The 14379-nt window shown below is 33.8% G+C and overlaps 1 protein-coding gene across 1 annotated transcript; it reads left to right on the top strand.

The window, feature by feature from the left end:
- Positions 1–312: 312 nt before the first annotated feature.
- LOC120350065 lies at positions 313–11657 on the top strand. The gene is made up of 5 exons (XM_039422205.1): positions 313–737; positions 2399–2506; positions 3789–3953; positions 8986–9090; positions 11623–11657. Exons 1-5 carry the CDS (start codon positions 560–562, stop codon positions 11655–11657), a joined length of 591 nt encoding a protein of 196 aa, XP_039278139.1. The 5' UTR covers positions 313–559.
- Positions 11658–14379: the final 2722 nt, after the last annotated feature.

Here is a 14379-nt window from a genome sequence, read left to right as displayed (position 1 = left end):
ATAAATGGAAAAGGAATCAAAAATCCTAGGTTTTGGGACACCCTCTAAAACACTCCAGGGCTTGAAGGTCAAATTTCGTATTAAAGATTCCCATACTCCAGAATAATTGCACAAAAAAATAGCGTGTTCGGAGGTTTTTCCAGCAAAAAGTGCCTGGTGACTGGACAATATTCACTATTGGGTTACTTTACGTAGTCATACGCTTTTTGTTCTCTAATCCAAACCATCTTTTGGTGGAAGAATAATTTATGCATTTTACTGTATTCTAATGGGTTCCCAATATGTAAGTCACCACTTTTTAATAAACCGTGTAATCAATTTGTCTAGATGAGAAAACTGCGCATCGAGAGCGTTTTGATAATCACATTATGCATTATTGGAAACGCAGACTGCAGTGTGGACTTGAGTTGGATTTGGGGCAATAATAACATGATGACGGTGTCAGCAATCCCCCAGCCAATAAGAGCGAATCAAAACCTCCTGCTCCTGCCCTGCCCCTGCCAACGTCTGTAAAGATCCCAACGACCAGTATGTTCTTAAAAAGTCTACAGATGAAAAAATGACACAATTAGCAAACAGTGCAGTGCAAGAAGATGCTTTGGCCATAGTGGATCGCATGAGCCCAGAAGTGGTGGAAGTGGAGGATGAGGTAGCACATAAGTGTGATCAGCCACAATGTCAATGCCCAAAAAATGATCATCCCTGCACTGTACCTGCAACGACGGCCGCTATAGAAGGTCAGATATCATATCAAATTACTTGATAGGATTCATATTTTTTGAAAATAGCGTGTTCAAAAAAGTGTACTAGGAGTATTTCGAAACGGTTTTTCGAAATGTGAATTTCACATCAATTAGAAAAAAATGAGCTCCCCCTCCCTATGGGCACCCCTGCATTTGTATTCTGTGCAAGTCGTAGTCTTTCATCAATGGAATCACAATGCTGCAAAGAATGAATGAATTTCATTTCTTTAACGTGCCGAATTTTATTTCGAAAATAAAAATCTATACTTTATAGGAAGTATTTAGTTGTAATATGTATAGTCTTTTAACGTATAGTAAATTATACGTATAGTCTTGTAGGGGAATCACTGTAGTTTTGAGCTCTGTGGCTCACATGTTGTAAATTGAAATTTGTGGGATAAAGAAATCTTGACTTGAGACTATCTTTAGTCTGAGTCTTATTCTAGTTCACCCAGCTTGTACTTCACGAAGCATCACTCTTTCATCTACTTCCTCCACTACAATGAAGGCACTTCGACTCTTAATCCACTTGACTCAATGCAATCGATGCAATAAGAAGAGAGAAAAAATCAGATGGCTACTTCTTCTGTTGATAAATAATGTTCACAACTCATGTCTTATGTATCTATTAGCATTGAGAAATGTCGGCACATCAATATATTTTTAAATTTGATTAAGTTATAAATACAGAATTTTTTCCTTATTTCAGAATTAGCTCTGTTACTAATACACATTTTGAACAGACCTACTTCTACTTCTACTCATTCGATTCACATACCAGCAGTATCTCTCAAGACGAATTTTCTCAGAACTGCAGATCAAACTTATCCTTGATCAGCTTAAATGAAATAATATTCATTAGGCCTACTCAGCCCCGGGCAGATTGGGCATTTGCCCAGTGCGCCAATTTTTGAGGGCGCAAATAAAAGATGATGAAAATAATTTAGAGAATCAAAATACCCAATAAAAATATTTTACTCAAGATTAAAAAAATACATAGAACAGCAGAACATGTAAATATAATATAGGTACAGTATATATAATACCGGAAATGTAAAATGTAAATAGTAATAACATGAGAATTATAAGCTGATATCTCTTTTGAAAAGTGATATCATTCAAATACCATACTATCTGCTCTTGTTCAAAAAGAATTACAGAAAGAGGCCATACCACAAGCTGCGAACAAACTTTATGCCTCCAACGCCCTAATGAGATAAGAAGTGAATTTGAAAATGAATGTCTGCACTTCAAAATGTATGGAGAACAGGAAGAACTTTTGATGGAATCCATGACATGTTTGAATAAATGATAGAACATGAATTGAAGTTTACTTTCTTAAATCTTGTAGTAGCTGTTAGAATATTTTTCTAAGCAGATTAGTCACCAACTGCTCTGCAGAGAGAGGATTTTCCGCTTTGAATCGTCTGAAGAATGTTAAGAGATCTACAGTTTTGTGTTTGAAAGACGTGATTCTCACTTCATACTATATACTCACTTCATAAGATATAAGTGACATAGATTATTTGCTTTTACATTATAGTAATAAGAGGGCGCCCAGTAGAACATTTGCCCAGGGTGCCATTCACCTGAGCCGAGGCCTGCAATAACTTTTATATTTTCGTGTCGTTCACACGCTTCAATTTATTTTTCAGTTGAAGAAGCAGTTAGTGTAAGTCCAAGTCCGAGATTGATCAGAAATGGTAATGGTATTGCTTTCAAATATGAGGTCGATTTTGCAACGCCTTTATTTGGTATGAGAGGTACGTATTTACATCGTTATTATCATTATTTAGTTGTAATTTCTGATCCATTACGAACTGCGATGATAACATTATAAATCCACATATGAAAACTGACTGAGTCCTCGGTGATTTTAAAACCAAGCTCAGATAACGTTATTGCTGCATTCAAGTTAAAATTAATAATTATAAAAATCTGTTTCACATTTAATACTTAATGGTAATTATTTTGATCCGGAGCAATAGAACTATTTTTATCTATCAACTTGAGATGTCTCCGATCAGTGCTTGGTTCACCATCTTGCTCCAAAATACAATATATTATTATGAATTGGCTATAGGATCTTCTTGTGAAGAAACAAAAATAATCACAATCCAAAATACGGTAATAAAAATAATAAATAGGTAGCAGTCAATTAAAAGTAATACAGAAAGGTGAGCAATATATAGTATGTTAATAAACTTTGACTTCGACATGAAAAACGACTGTGCTTACAAAATTTAATCATAATTGAGAAGAAAAATAGGATCATAACTGTACAGTACTAAAAATATCACATTGACACATCATAGGTCTTAACAATATTATACAAATTGGAATATTATGCAGAATGGATCATCTGAAAACCGAATCCAATTGATAAAAACTGGAAAATAAATTTATCGTACCTATTAAAAAATGAAAATTGAAAACCTATCAATTCTAAATTGATAGTCAAAAAGCTATCTTTTACATGTTTTTCTAATGTTTTATTTTACATGGAATAAAACAATCTTAGAAAACGTATAAGTTTCCTCTGACATATATCAGAGAAAGTCAACATACGCCAATGTGTTCAGTGAAAGCAAATTTAGCCTATACTGAGCAATGAGTGATTTTTCCAGTTCTACAATAATTGAGTAATTACTGTGGTAATTACTGTGCGAGGTACGGGCGGTAACATGATTGACGAAGCATCCAAAGTAGAACCCACGCTAATCCACGAAAAGCAACCCACGCCGTGGGATGTTTTGTAAACCAGTGATACAGAATTATTCATAATCAGCTGACAGTGGATTATTCATTGTATGTATTATTATCATTACACAGATGTCTAGCCTAGCAACGGTTTACAGAACATCCCACGCCGTGGGTTGCTTTTCGTGTATTACGTGGGTCTACTTTGCGGCGGGCCTAAGGCTTGCAGTTCAATGAGCAAAAGGAAAGTTGTGTGAGTGTACCACACCAGATTTTTATTATTTTCAATGCAAAATCTTACTGATTTTTTTTAAAAGTTGTATAGATCTAATGTGATGGTTGTAGGATTCCGAGGAGCTGTGGCAGCAGGCTACATCACTCCAAAATCAAAGGCAGAAAACGTTGAAGCCTTCAAAGCATTCACTACCTACACTGAAGGCACTACTAAGATATTCCTGGTTGGTGAATTCGGACTCATTAAGAAAGATAATACCACTTGGGGAATAACAGGTCAGTACATTCACCACCAGAAAATGTATTGCTGTATATTGGAGCAACACAGTTCTTATATATTTACATGATAAAATACAGATTTCAATTCAGGAATTATTAAGCTAATTATCCAACTAGTAGTTCTGTGAACAGTAGACCTCACGCAGTATTCTCATCCACAAGTACCTGATTGAAACTATAGACCTTATGGAATACAGCAATAGACTGCTTCTCCACACATCTGTGTAATCACTTGTCAGCTGATTTATGATGAATAGTCTGATTTTTACTCTAATATCTGGCGTACGCCAGATTCTTCCTTTTAAATTATCCTTAAAATGCAAAATTTCCAAAAACCTTGTATATACGTCGACGCGCAATTAAAAAAGGAACATACCTGTCAATTTCATGAAAATCTATTACCGCGTTTCGCCGTAAATGCGCAACATATAAACATTTAACATTAAGAGAAATGCCAAACCGACGACTTGAATCTTAGACCTCACTTCGCTCGGTCAATAATTACTTATTGAAATATGGTGCGTTTCTTGGGAGAAAATCGAATATATTTATGGTATACCCTTGATACGGTATGTGATAGGCAAGTTATTCTTGCAACTTCTACGATATTCGCGATGTACGATGTACGCAAATTTGAAAGGATGTCTTCACTGAATGAAGTGAAGTATAGTAAGTAATGCTACTGTATATTTATTTATTTATAGACATTGGGAATAGTATTCCTTTTGAGTAATACTTTTCATACCCCATGAAGAATTATATGTGGGTGAAAAGTCTGAGTTCACATGACTTCAAAAATCACGTCCGCCATCTTGGTTCTGCCATTTTAGAATGCAACTTTGTTTTTTGAATAGGAAGGTGGCCATGCTATACATGATTTCGATACGGAATTTCAAGAAAAAATGTATGGCGAAAATCGCATATCTATATCTCAAACCATTTCAAAGATATATTATAAATGAATACCATGCAAATCAGAAATGAAATAGATAAGTGGTATTTATTTATAATATGAAAACCTTCGAAACGGTTTGAGATATCGATGTGCGGTTTTCGTCATTCATTTTGTCTTGAAATTCTGTACTGAAATCATGTATCACATGACCACCTTCTCATTGTAAAAAAATAAAGATGCAAAATGGCGGATCCAAGATGGCGAAAGAGATTTTTGAAGTCATAGTAAAGTAGTGATACACATATCACATAAGAAAAGGCCATTAAAAATGGATTACACAGAGTATTGTGAGTGCAATGCGCAAAAGAGATAGAATGGCCCAAAAACTGAAAAAGCAGCCTTTCAATACAGTTCTGAAAAATCATTATAAAAATTACAGAAACACTTTAAATAACATTGTTGGAAATGCAAAAATTGAATATTTTAATAATAAGTTTGAATTAAACAAAGGTAATACAAAAAGACATGAGAAAATATTAGATAAATTTTAGAAATAGAAAAAACTCAAAGATAGAATCAAAAATAGACGCAAAAATATTTAATGACTATTTTGTAAATGTTGGAAAAAAATATGCAGAAGCACTAGATAACAATAGAAATACATCTCCCCTACAATCATTATCCATACCTCCTGAAATAGTCTCTGTCTACATCCAACAAATGCTGTTGAAAATTCACTTACTATAAATTCCCTCAAAATGATGCTTCACCTGGAGAGGATAAATTTGCTGCCTGAAACAGATCTACCCTTATATTGCTGGCCCACTTGAAATAATAATAACTAGATGCTTTAGTGAGGGTTACTTTCCAAAACGTTTTTGAATAGCCAAAATTATATTAATCCATAAAATAGGCGATAAGAGCAATCCAGCAAATTATAGATAGACCAATTAGTCTACTTAGCAATTTTGCTAAAATAATAGAAAGACTGATTAAAAAGATTGGTTGACTTCCTAAATAAGAATAATTTAATTGCAAAAAAAATCAGTGTGGTAAATCAACCAAGGATGCTGCTGTTATGGTATTGATTGATTCAGTTAACAGGAATTTCAATAAGAACGTTAAAACACTGGCTGTGACTTCCTAGACTTGGCGAAAGCTTTTGATACCATGCCCCATTCGACATTGACAGATAAGCTCAATGGATGTGGTATCCATGGAGTGGCAAAAAAGTTGATTACCAGCTATCTGCAGGATAGATCGCAAACTATGACCTTGAACAATAAAACTGATACAAGAATTCTACCAAGTTTTGGTCTTCCTCAAGGAATGTTCTTATCGCCAATATTATTCTTGATTTGTTTGAATAATCTTCTCAAATTGAATATCCCGAATTCCACCAAGATATCTTTTGCTGATGATATAGTATTGCTATTTACTGGATCATCATGGAGAGAGGCATATGAAAACGCAAATGAAGGATCAAGCATTGCTAAGCGATGGTTTGACGAGCATACTCTCAAATTAAATTCAAATATAAGACAAAATTTATTGCTTTTACTCCAACAATAACTGGTGAACCACCTACTGAATTAGATATAAAAATTCACAACCATGACTCTCATATCGTCTCTAGACCCAATAATAATTATTGTATCTGTGGAACAATCGAAAAAGTCAATTTCCTAAAATATCTTGGAATAATAGTTGACAGTCACTTAAAATGGAACTTTCATGTACAACACAATAAAAATAAAAATACCGCTAAATTTACGCTAAATTTATTTTATCTATTTCAATATCTAAATTAAAATACCTAATATACATTTTCTATAAAATTAATACTCTAAAGGATATCAACATCATAAGAACCATATATCATGCATTCGCTCACTCCTTGTTCCAATATGGAATAGAATTATGGGGGTAACCTTTGACACGCACTTTAATAGAATATTTACCCTGCAAAAGCATTTATTAGAGCTGCTCTAAAACGGCCTAGACTGTATCCTAGCAGGAATTTGTTTGTTGAGTTTGGGGTTCCAACGCTAAGACAGGTCTTTGTAGGAAAATCATTACACATGCCAATAGAAATAAGCAGCATCTTACTTTGAATACACATTTACACAACCTTCGCCCGTCTGTCCTCAATCCTTATACTCAAAACTTTACAGGATTAAATATAAATAAACATAAATTCACCTACTTCATGGAATAGTTTGCTAATTGGCGGACCAGATTTTTAAAGTCATAGTAAAGTAGTATTCTCAATTTAGTAGGATCCCCAATCACACCCACCATCAATTACCTTTGTGTATCAGATATTAAGCCGTTCTTGGACTCTTCACCCACTCTTTATAATACTTCCCATGAAATACTTCATATGCATATACTTCTCATGAAGAATCACCACCAAGTAATTTTCTAATCAGTGTGGTAAAGATTTTACGGAGCTTGACTGTCAACCCTATCATGGATAGGACTCTACAGTACGTGGCCTACGCGGATGATGTGGTTCTGGTAGCCAGGAATAAAAGATCGCTACAGGAAAGATTTGTCCACTGAAAAATAAATCTGAGCAAACCCGATTTGGAATAATACAACCATATTTGGTAGAATATATGCACAATTGACGAAGAAATAATGTCCAAGGGAATGAAATACAGTTTGTGGTTGGAAACAGTAGCTTTGAGAAAGTTTGAGAAATTTAGATATCTGGGAGCTGTGATAACACACAAAAACGCAATCCAAGTGGATATTAAAGAAAAACTTCCATAATAGATGCTATTATGCAATGAAAAAGCTCCTCATCTCCCGACTTATCTAAAAAAAACTTGAAAGTAAAGTCTACAACTCAAATGGACGAAAACTTACTCATTGTCTGGAAAGGAAGATATTCCGAAAAATTAAAGACTTTCTGTAGTGATGGATAATGGAGGATCCGCACTAACCAAGAGCTGCAAGAGCTGTACAACAACCCAGATATTGCAGCTGAAATAAAAGTGAGGCGTCTAAGTTGATTGGGGCATGTGAAACGTATGGAAGATTCAAGAACTGGGAAGAAAATTTTCAGACCAATCCAGGAGAAAGAAGATTGAGAGGAAGGCCAAGCATGCATCGGATAGATGACGTCGATACTAATTTCAGGCAAATGGGCATCAGAAGAAGAGCACAAAATCGAGACGAATGGAGAGTCATACTGCGGGAAGCCACGACCCTCAATAGGTTATAGAGCCAAGGCGTAAGTAAGTAAGTAATTCCTCTAATACTTCTCATATGCTCATTAACATTCTAATTTTATGGTCAAGACATTCACAGAAAATCATTCAAGTTATCGTAATCTATTCTTATGTGGATTTTATTGACAGAGAAATCCTTTCGAATTTTCTATCTCACGCCATAATTGAGGTCTAAGATGTGAGGACTATGATTCAAGTCGACTATTTTGCATTTCTCTTTATATGTAGGTATGAATGTTTAGGCTTGGAATAGATTTTCATGAATTTGACAGGAATGTTCCTTTTCGAATTGCATGTCGATGTATATGTAAGTTTTTTTCTTCTGAAATGTTGCATTCCAAGGATAATTGGAAAAGAATTTCCTTTATACACTCTACTATTACTGTAAAAATCAGACTCTTATTCATATCAGCTTTCGAGTAGATTATTAATAACTCAAAAAGTAACATAGTATTCTCTTGACCTTTCTCTACTTCCAACTCGGGCTGACCAGTTGGCATTATGTTTTGTAGGAAATAAGCTTTTGGTCTTTGGTGATAGTTGTTAACAATAGATAAACGCCAACCCAATCAGCCGTTTCCACACCAAAACCTCGCCGACACAAGACAGGACGGAATTTACTCTATCATTGGAAATTTTCAATTTCACTTTCACCTCCTGATTAGAGTTTGTAAAGTCTAAAATTAATAAAATGTCACCTTTGAGAAATAAAATTTGAATATTTTTAAATACATTTATCATTCATATGATTTGTATATTATTCAATGTTAAATACTTATATAAATAATGTAATAATTTCAAAACTCGAGGATTAGTTGAATTATTATCTTTTTCCAGCTACTTGATAGATTATTCTGTATTTATGATATGGATGATTTCTTATGAATGTTATCAGGTGAAGTTTTCCTCGAATTGAAATTTGGTCAGGGCGAAGTACATATTGGTTTCGGAATGAAAGTGACTACGCCGTTCAAATCGTATGGACTGGAGAAAGAAGTGGGTTAGTGCCGTACCATATATATATATATATATATATATATATATATATATATTATATATATATATATATATATATTATATATATATATATATATATATATATCATTCTATAGAGGGGTTAATATGGGACAAATAATATTTCTAGTTTATTTTGTTGAAAATGGGAATGGGGATTTTATTATAGATCGTAACTGAAATTTCAGTTTCTTGAATCCGTTGATGTTGAGAGTTGAGGTCAACCAACCAATAAATCCAGTTTATGCTAACTCGTATGAACAAATAACTCACTGCTTCGCTGTAAATTCGAGGAAAGAGAGAAGCTGTATTTAATTTTTGTAAAGAGATGTTACTATATTATCTGCGCTGTATGAATGATGTAGATGGCTGGCTTCTCAGGTTCACTGCAGCAGCGAATCTATTATGTACGGTATTTAATGTATTTGGTAAGCTGAAATGCAGTAGTTCAAGTAGTTTAGATTACAGTCTAGGTGATTGGAGAGATTGTTGTGAAGTCATGTGGGGATGGGGGGGGGGGGTGTGGAGCCCACACCTGGAAGTCATCTGGAGAGAGAGAGGAGTACTTTTACACAACATAAGAAATTAAGGTATAGGGTGAAATTCAAGTAGTTTAACTTCATTCATAGTTTCATTTGAAAGCTGATATTTTTGTTGGCGTGTGGGATATTAGTTGATTTGAGTGAGCATGAACTGGATAGGTTAGTTGAGGGTTGGTGTAGGTCAGGTTCAACCACCCTAGTTCACCGGCCGTTCACTTGTACAAGTGAGGTTGATGGTTCAAAATTTGGGGTAGGGTTTGACGAAAAAGCTCTTATTTACATAACTCACCCCATACTACCTTTTGTTCCCTATTGGGACTTTTCATCACAAATATTGAGTGATTGATATGTGATAATAATCTATAGGCTGTGTCCAGATCACCGAGTGAATCTCAAGTTCTTCATCGAAAAACCCTGAAAAACCGAAGATTTTGAGCGTATGTTTATTTTAAAACTCTCAACATTTGTACATCTCATCTGAACTTGTTTGCCAAATATGAACATTCAACTTTTTACACCATAACTGATCATTTTGTGTATCAAATTCAAATATTTTGTCAATCAGTTCTTGAAAAATCTAAGAAAACGCAGATTTGGAATTTTTATAGTCTGTTCTTAGTACGCCTGAAGGCCGACTGAACATAACTGCCAAATTTGAACATAGTCTATTTGGTCCAATAGAGTTTTAGTTGTGTTAATAGATGAATGAGTGAGTGAATGAATTGGTGACATTCCGCTTTTATATGTAGGCTAAATATCAGCATTGTTCATGCAGAATTGCATATTTCTCAAACTAAGTAAAAAATAATAATTTTACAATACGAGAACAAGTATCAGATGAGGATTCCCTATCTTCAACCCGGTATGCATGCCAATAGGCCTACATAGTCTAGCATTCTGGAAGACCTATAGAGGGGGTTTAAAAGTAATGAACCTCAAGAAAAATAAATATAAATATGATATATGACCGTAAAACACCAACTATTCCCTGGTTCAACTATGTAAGAGCCCTTTCTTCTGAAACACGAGAGTTTCCTGAAGAATTAGACGACAGACGACATGTCCTATGGATTCTAGTAACAGTATACAGATTACAGGCGAGATATAAAGTATGTAATACATATTATTACAGTATAAATCTAGGATAATAGGCATCTAGGAGATGTATTATAGTATAAGGGTCGTTTGCACAGTGTAAGTTTAAGCTAAAGCTTAAACCAAATCTGGATTTTTTTTTGTTCAAACTAAAATTCCGTTTGCACAGTATCAGTTTAAACTCTGTATTGAGTTTAAACTCTGGGAAAGTTTAAACCTCCAAAGCAAGAAGTTTAAACCAAATAATTTGGATTAACTTGACATCTGTAAAGATTTGATGGGGAAACAGCTGACAGTAAATTATTTTTCGATGGTTGTTTTTAATGCTTCTGTAGACGATAATTATTAATTTAGGTTATTAGGTTATTTAGTGAATTATTATTTGAATGTAAAAATAATTATAATGGAGGAATTGAAAGAAGTTTTCAATGCAATTGATAAAGATGACTGCGAAGAAGTTTTAAAAATGAGAAAAATTGGGCAAAAACGAATGATTTAAATTTCTGTGATAATAGAGAATTTTCTTAACGGTTTTCTTGAGTAAAGCAACTGCCAATCCAGTATTTGATTAAATAAACCACTTGATAGAAAATAAGAAAATTTTTGACAGTTGTCTCTGATTAGAAAACATGTTTTTAATAACACATAACTGAGATATTTTTGCTTTCGAGAGATTTCTAATATACGAGGGAGACCTTAGTAGATTTAAGCGTAACAGCGTAACTTTAATTCGACAGAAATGGAATATTTTTTCTTGTAAAATATATTATTTGAAGTTCTCAAATTATCCCAAAAGTTCTTTTTCTTTGTAATATACCATAACATGATATAGGGCTATAAGTTGCCAAAGATGAGGGAATGAAATTGTTTATTTGTTGCAGGAAACTACATGAAGGAAAGTCCCCATTCTGTATAACAATACCTCAGATTGCTGGAATAAGATTCTGTCAAGTGGCATTCGATTTCATTTTCCGAACCAATTTCACTGGCAGTGCATGCATTCAAACTGAAATCAAGCACCTGGTTTGCCCGCTCCCACTAGTCACCATTCAGTATCACTGTTTAAATTTCAATGGTAGGAAATTCTTTATTACTAAAACAACACGTAAGTCTGGTGTTATCAATCCAAAGAAATTTACACATCATATACAAGAAGAAATCCATCACCTAATAACAAAAATGGCAAAGGAATAGATTCAAAAGGAAAAGGATCTAAAGTAGTAGATTGCAAAGGAAAACAAGCCCAGCCTCCTTCCACTAACCAGAACAAGGATAAGGAAAAAAATATAAAATCAAGTACAGATAATTGTAATAGAAACAAAGCTAGTCCCAGCCAACCACCCCCTTCTACAAAGTTCAGCAATAACGCTTACAAAAAGCAATGAAGCAACGTCTTACAAAGTTCCCCTAAAATAAGAAGACTTCAAAAAATATCATTTCAGTTTTGGATGTCAGGCAACTTTTTGTGGAGAATGCTCTTATTTATATTTACAACCGCCATGAGAATGTTTTTATAAAGGTACCTACATAAATACATAAATACATATGTGAGGGTATTTTTCTCAATACTTGAACAATATGTACGGAGATAATAGATAAGTTTTATTATTATGTATTACTTTATAATGATGTATTTCAGTCTTATATTAAATAACTTATGAGTTAGAATTCCGTCCTATGTTCAACACAGTTATTATTGTAACTATTTGAAGGTAATAAAATTCCTTTCGATTTGATTTGAAAGTATTGTCCAATAAAATACTATATATTATGTTTGAGTATGTGTTTCTAGTCACCCTTTCAATATATAAAACCTGATAAGACCGGGAAGTTAGTGTGTCTACAGCATAATAGGTTTGCCGAGTCTGGAATTTCAGAAAATACCTTCCCGGATGAGTTGAGTTCACCATTTTTTGCATCAATAACGAAATATGAAAATTAACAATATATTTATACTTTAATTATTAAATAAAAATGACTTTGGATTTAGTACTAAGGAACTAGGGATAAACTAATAATTGTTTGACGCATCATCACATTTTGTACTACTGATCAAATTGACATTTTGCTAAAAAAATACTGAGGGTTATGGAAAGGAGACGGGGCCGCGCTATCTGTCCACTATGAGTAGGCTATACTTCAGTAAAGGCTCAAAAAGGTTCATCCTCCAACTCATACCATACTCCATTGTCCTCTGATTCCGCCTTATTACCCTCATTAGTGGCTCCTCGTTTCTGGAAGAAGTGCCTAGCTGGTACACTACCTCCGTAAACAAAGCCATAGTGCATTCTGGTGACGTCAGCACAGGTAGGGCTCCTTACACCAATAAAAACACTAGCTAATATTGTAGATCAGCTGAAATCAACGAATTTTTATAGGTGTAGAAGCCCTACCTGTGTTGACGTCACACGAATGCACTACGGCTTTGTTTATGGAGGTACCTTTAATGGGGCTGGAAGTGAGCATCAACTTATCTATTACTTTGTACCTTACATAATATGTTAGGCTAGTTGTATTTCCTACAATTATTGAATCTAAATCAATGATCTAGTTCTTGTAATTGTATTATTCCCAAAGGTTCATTTGAAGCTTAATCTGTACACAGCTTGTGAGTATAAGTTGAGTTACATACAATTCGGTAATTATTATTGAACGTACGATTTTTTATGTCCTTTTAAATTCTGTTAGATTGAACATATTGTGTATATAATTTAGTCTCATCATGTAGACCTACACTGACAGTAGGGGTTCTCATGTCGAAAAAACAGGGTTTCTTGGGCAATTCGTGAAGATGGAAACAGACCCAAATATTCTGATTCTAAGTTACCTGGATAGGATATCCGAATCACTTGATGCGCATTTGGGTGCAGCGTAATGACTGATTTTTAATGGCGGATCCAGTCCAGCATTTATTAAAATACGGTCATAGAATGGTAACCATCGATGATAGAGACCTCGTAAACGCGAATCGAATCACAATGAACTATTCTAACATAGTTTATTCTACACATTTCCACCTAAAACATGGTTATAATAACTGACAAAAATGTACTTTATCAAAAACATTTCATTTTTCAAGAGTATTTTTTCTGAATAAATACTTTCATCGATTTTACCAAACAAAATTTCTTCGAAATAGAATTTATTATCTATTCCCCTTTATTCCAAGTTTTTATAATGTTTTGTCTGGAGTATTGATTTTTTATGATGACATTCTACATTCTAGCCACTGAGCCAAGTAACTAACATCAGAGACAACTGATACAAGTTACATAATCTTTTCTCTATGCTAACATTAAAACTGATCTATAAAATAAATTTTTTCACGACTAATTTTTGATGAAGACTTGTAAATGGTCTCAATCTATTCCTTACAACTAGCCAAATAAGAATATTGATGATGAAAACAACAAAAATATTTTTCATAAATTGTTAAAAAATAATTTTACAAGAACACTCTTGGGACTATTCATATACTCATGAACGCTTTCTGTTATCAAAGCTTAATGACACTATATAATGGTTTTAGAGGTTGTTAAATCACTCTTTTATTGTACAGATTAAATAAGCAAAGTCTGGCCGTTTATTTAATAACTTAATTGCATCCAATGCAATTCTGATTTTGACACATAAAATGA

This window comes from Nilaparvata lugens, chromosome 1, assembly GCF_014356525.2.
Source record: "Nilaparvata lugens isolate BPH chromosome 1, ASM1435652v1, whole genome shotgun sequence".
Classification (NCBI taxonomy): Eukaryota; Metazoa; Arthropoda; class Insecta; order Hemiptera; family Delphacidae; genus Nilaparvata; species Nilaparvata lugens.
This window is presented reverse-complemented; position numbering and strand designations above follow the sequence as displayed.

Coding starts and splice junctions, on each gene's coding strand:
- LOC120350065 (XM_039422205.1), top strand. CDS start 560: ATGACACAATTAGCAAACAGTGCAGTGCAAGAAGATGCTTTGGCCATA. Junction 2,507..3,788: donor GCCTTTATTTGGTATGAGAG/GTACGTATTTAC, acceptor TGATGGTTGTAG/GATTCCGAGGAGCTGTGGCA. Junction 3,954..8,985: donor TACCACTTGGGGAATAACAG/GTCAGTACATTC, acceptor GAATGTTATCAG/GTGAAGTTTTCCTCGAATTG.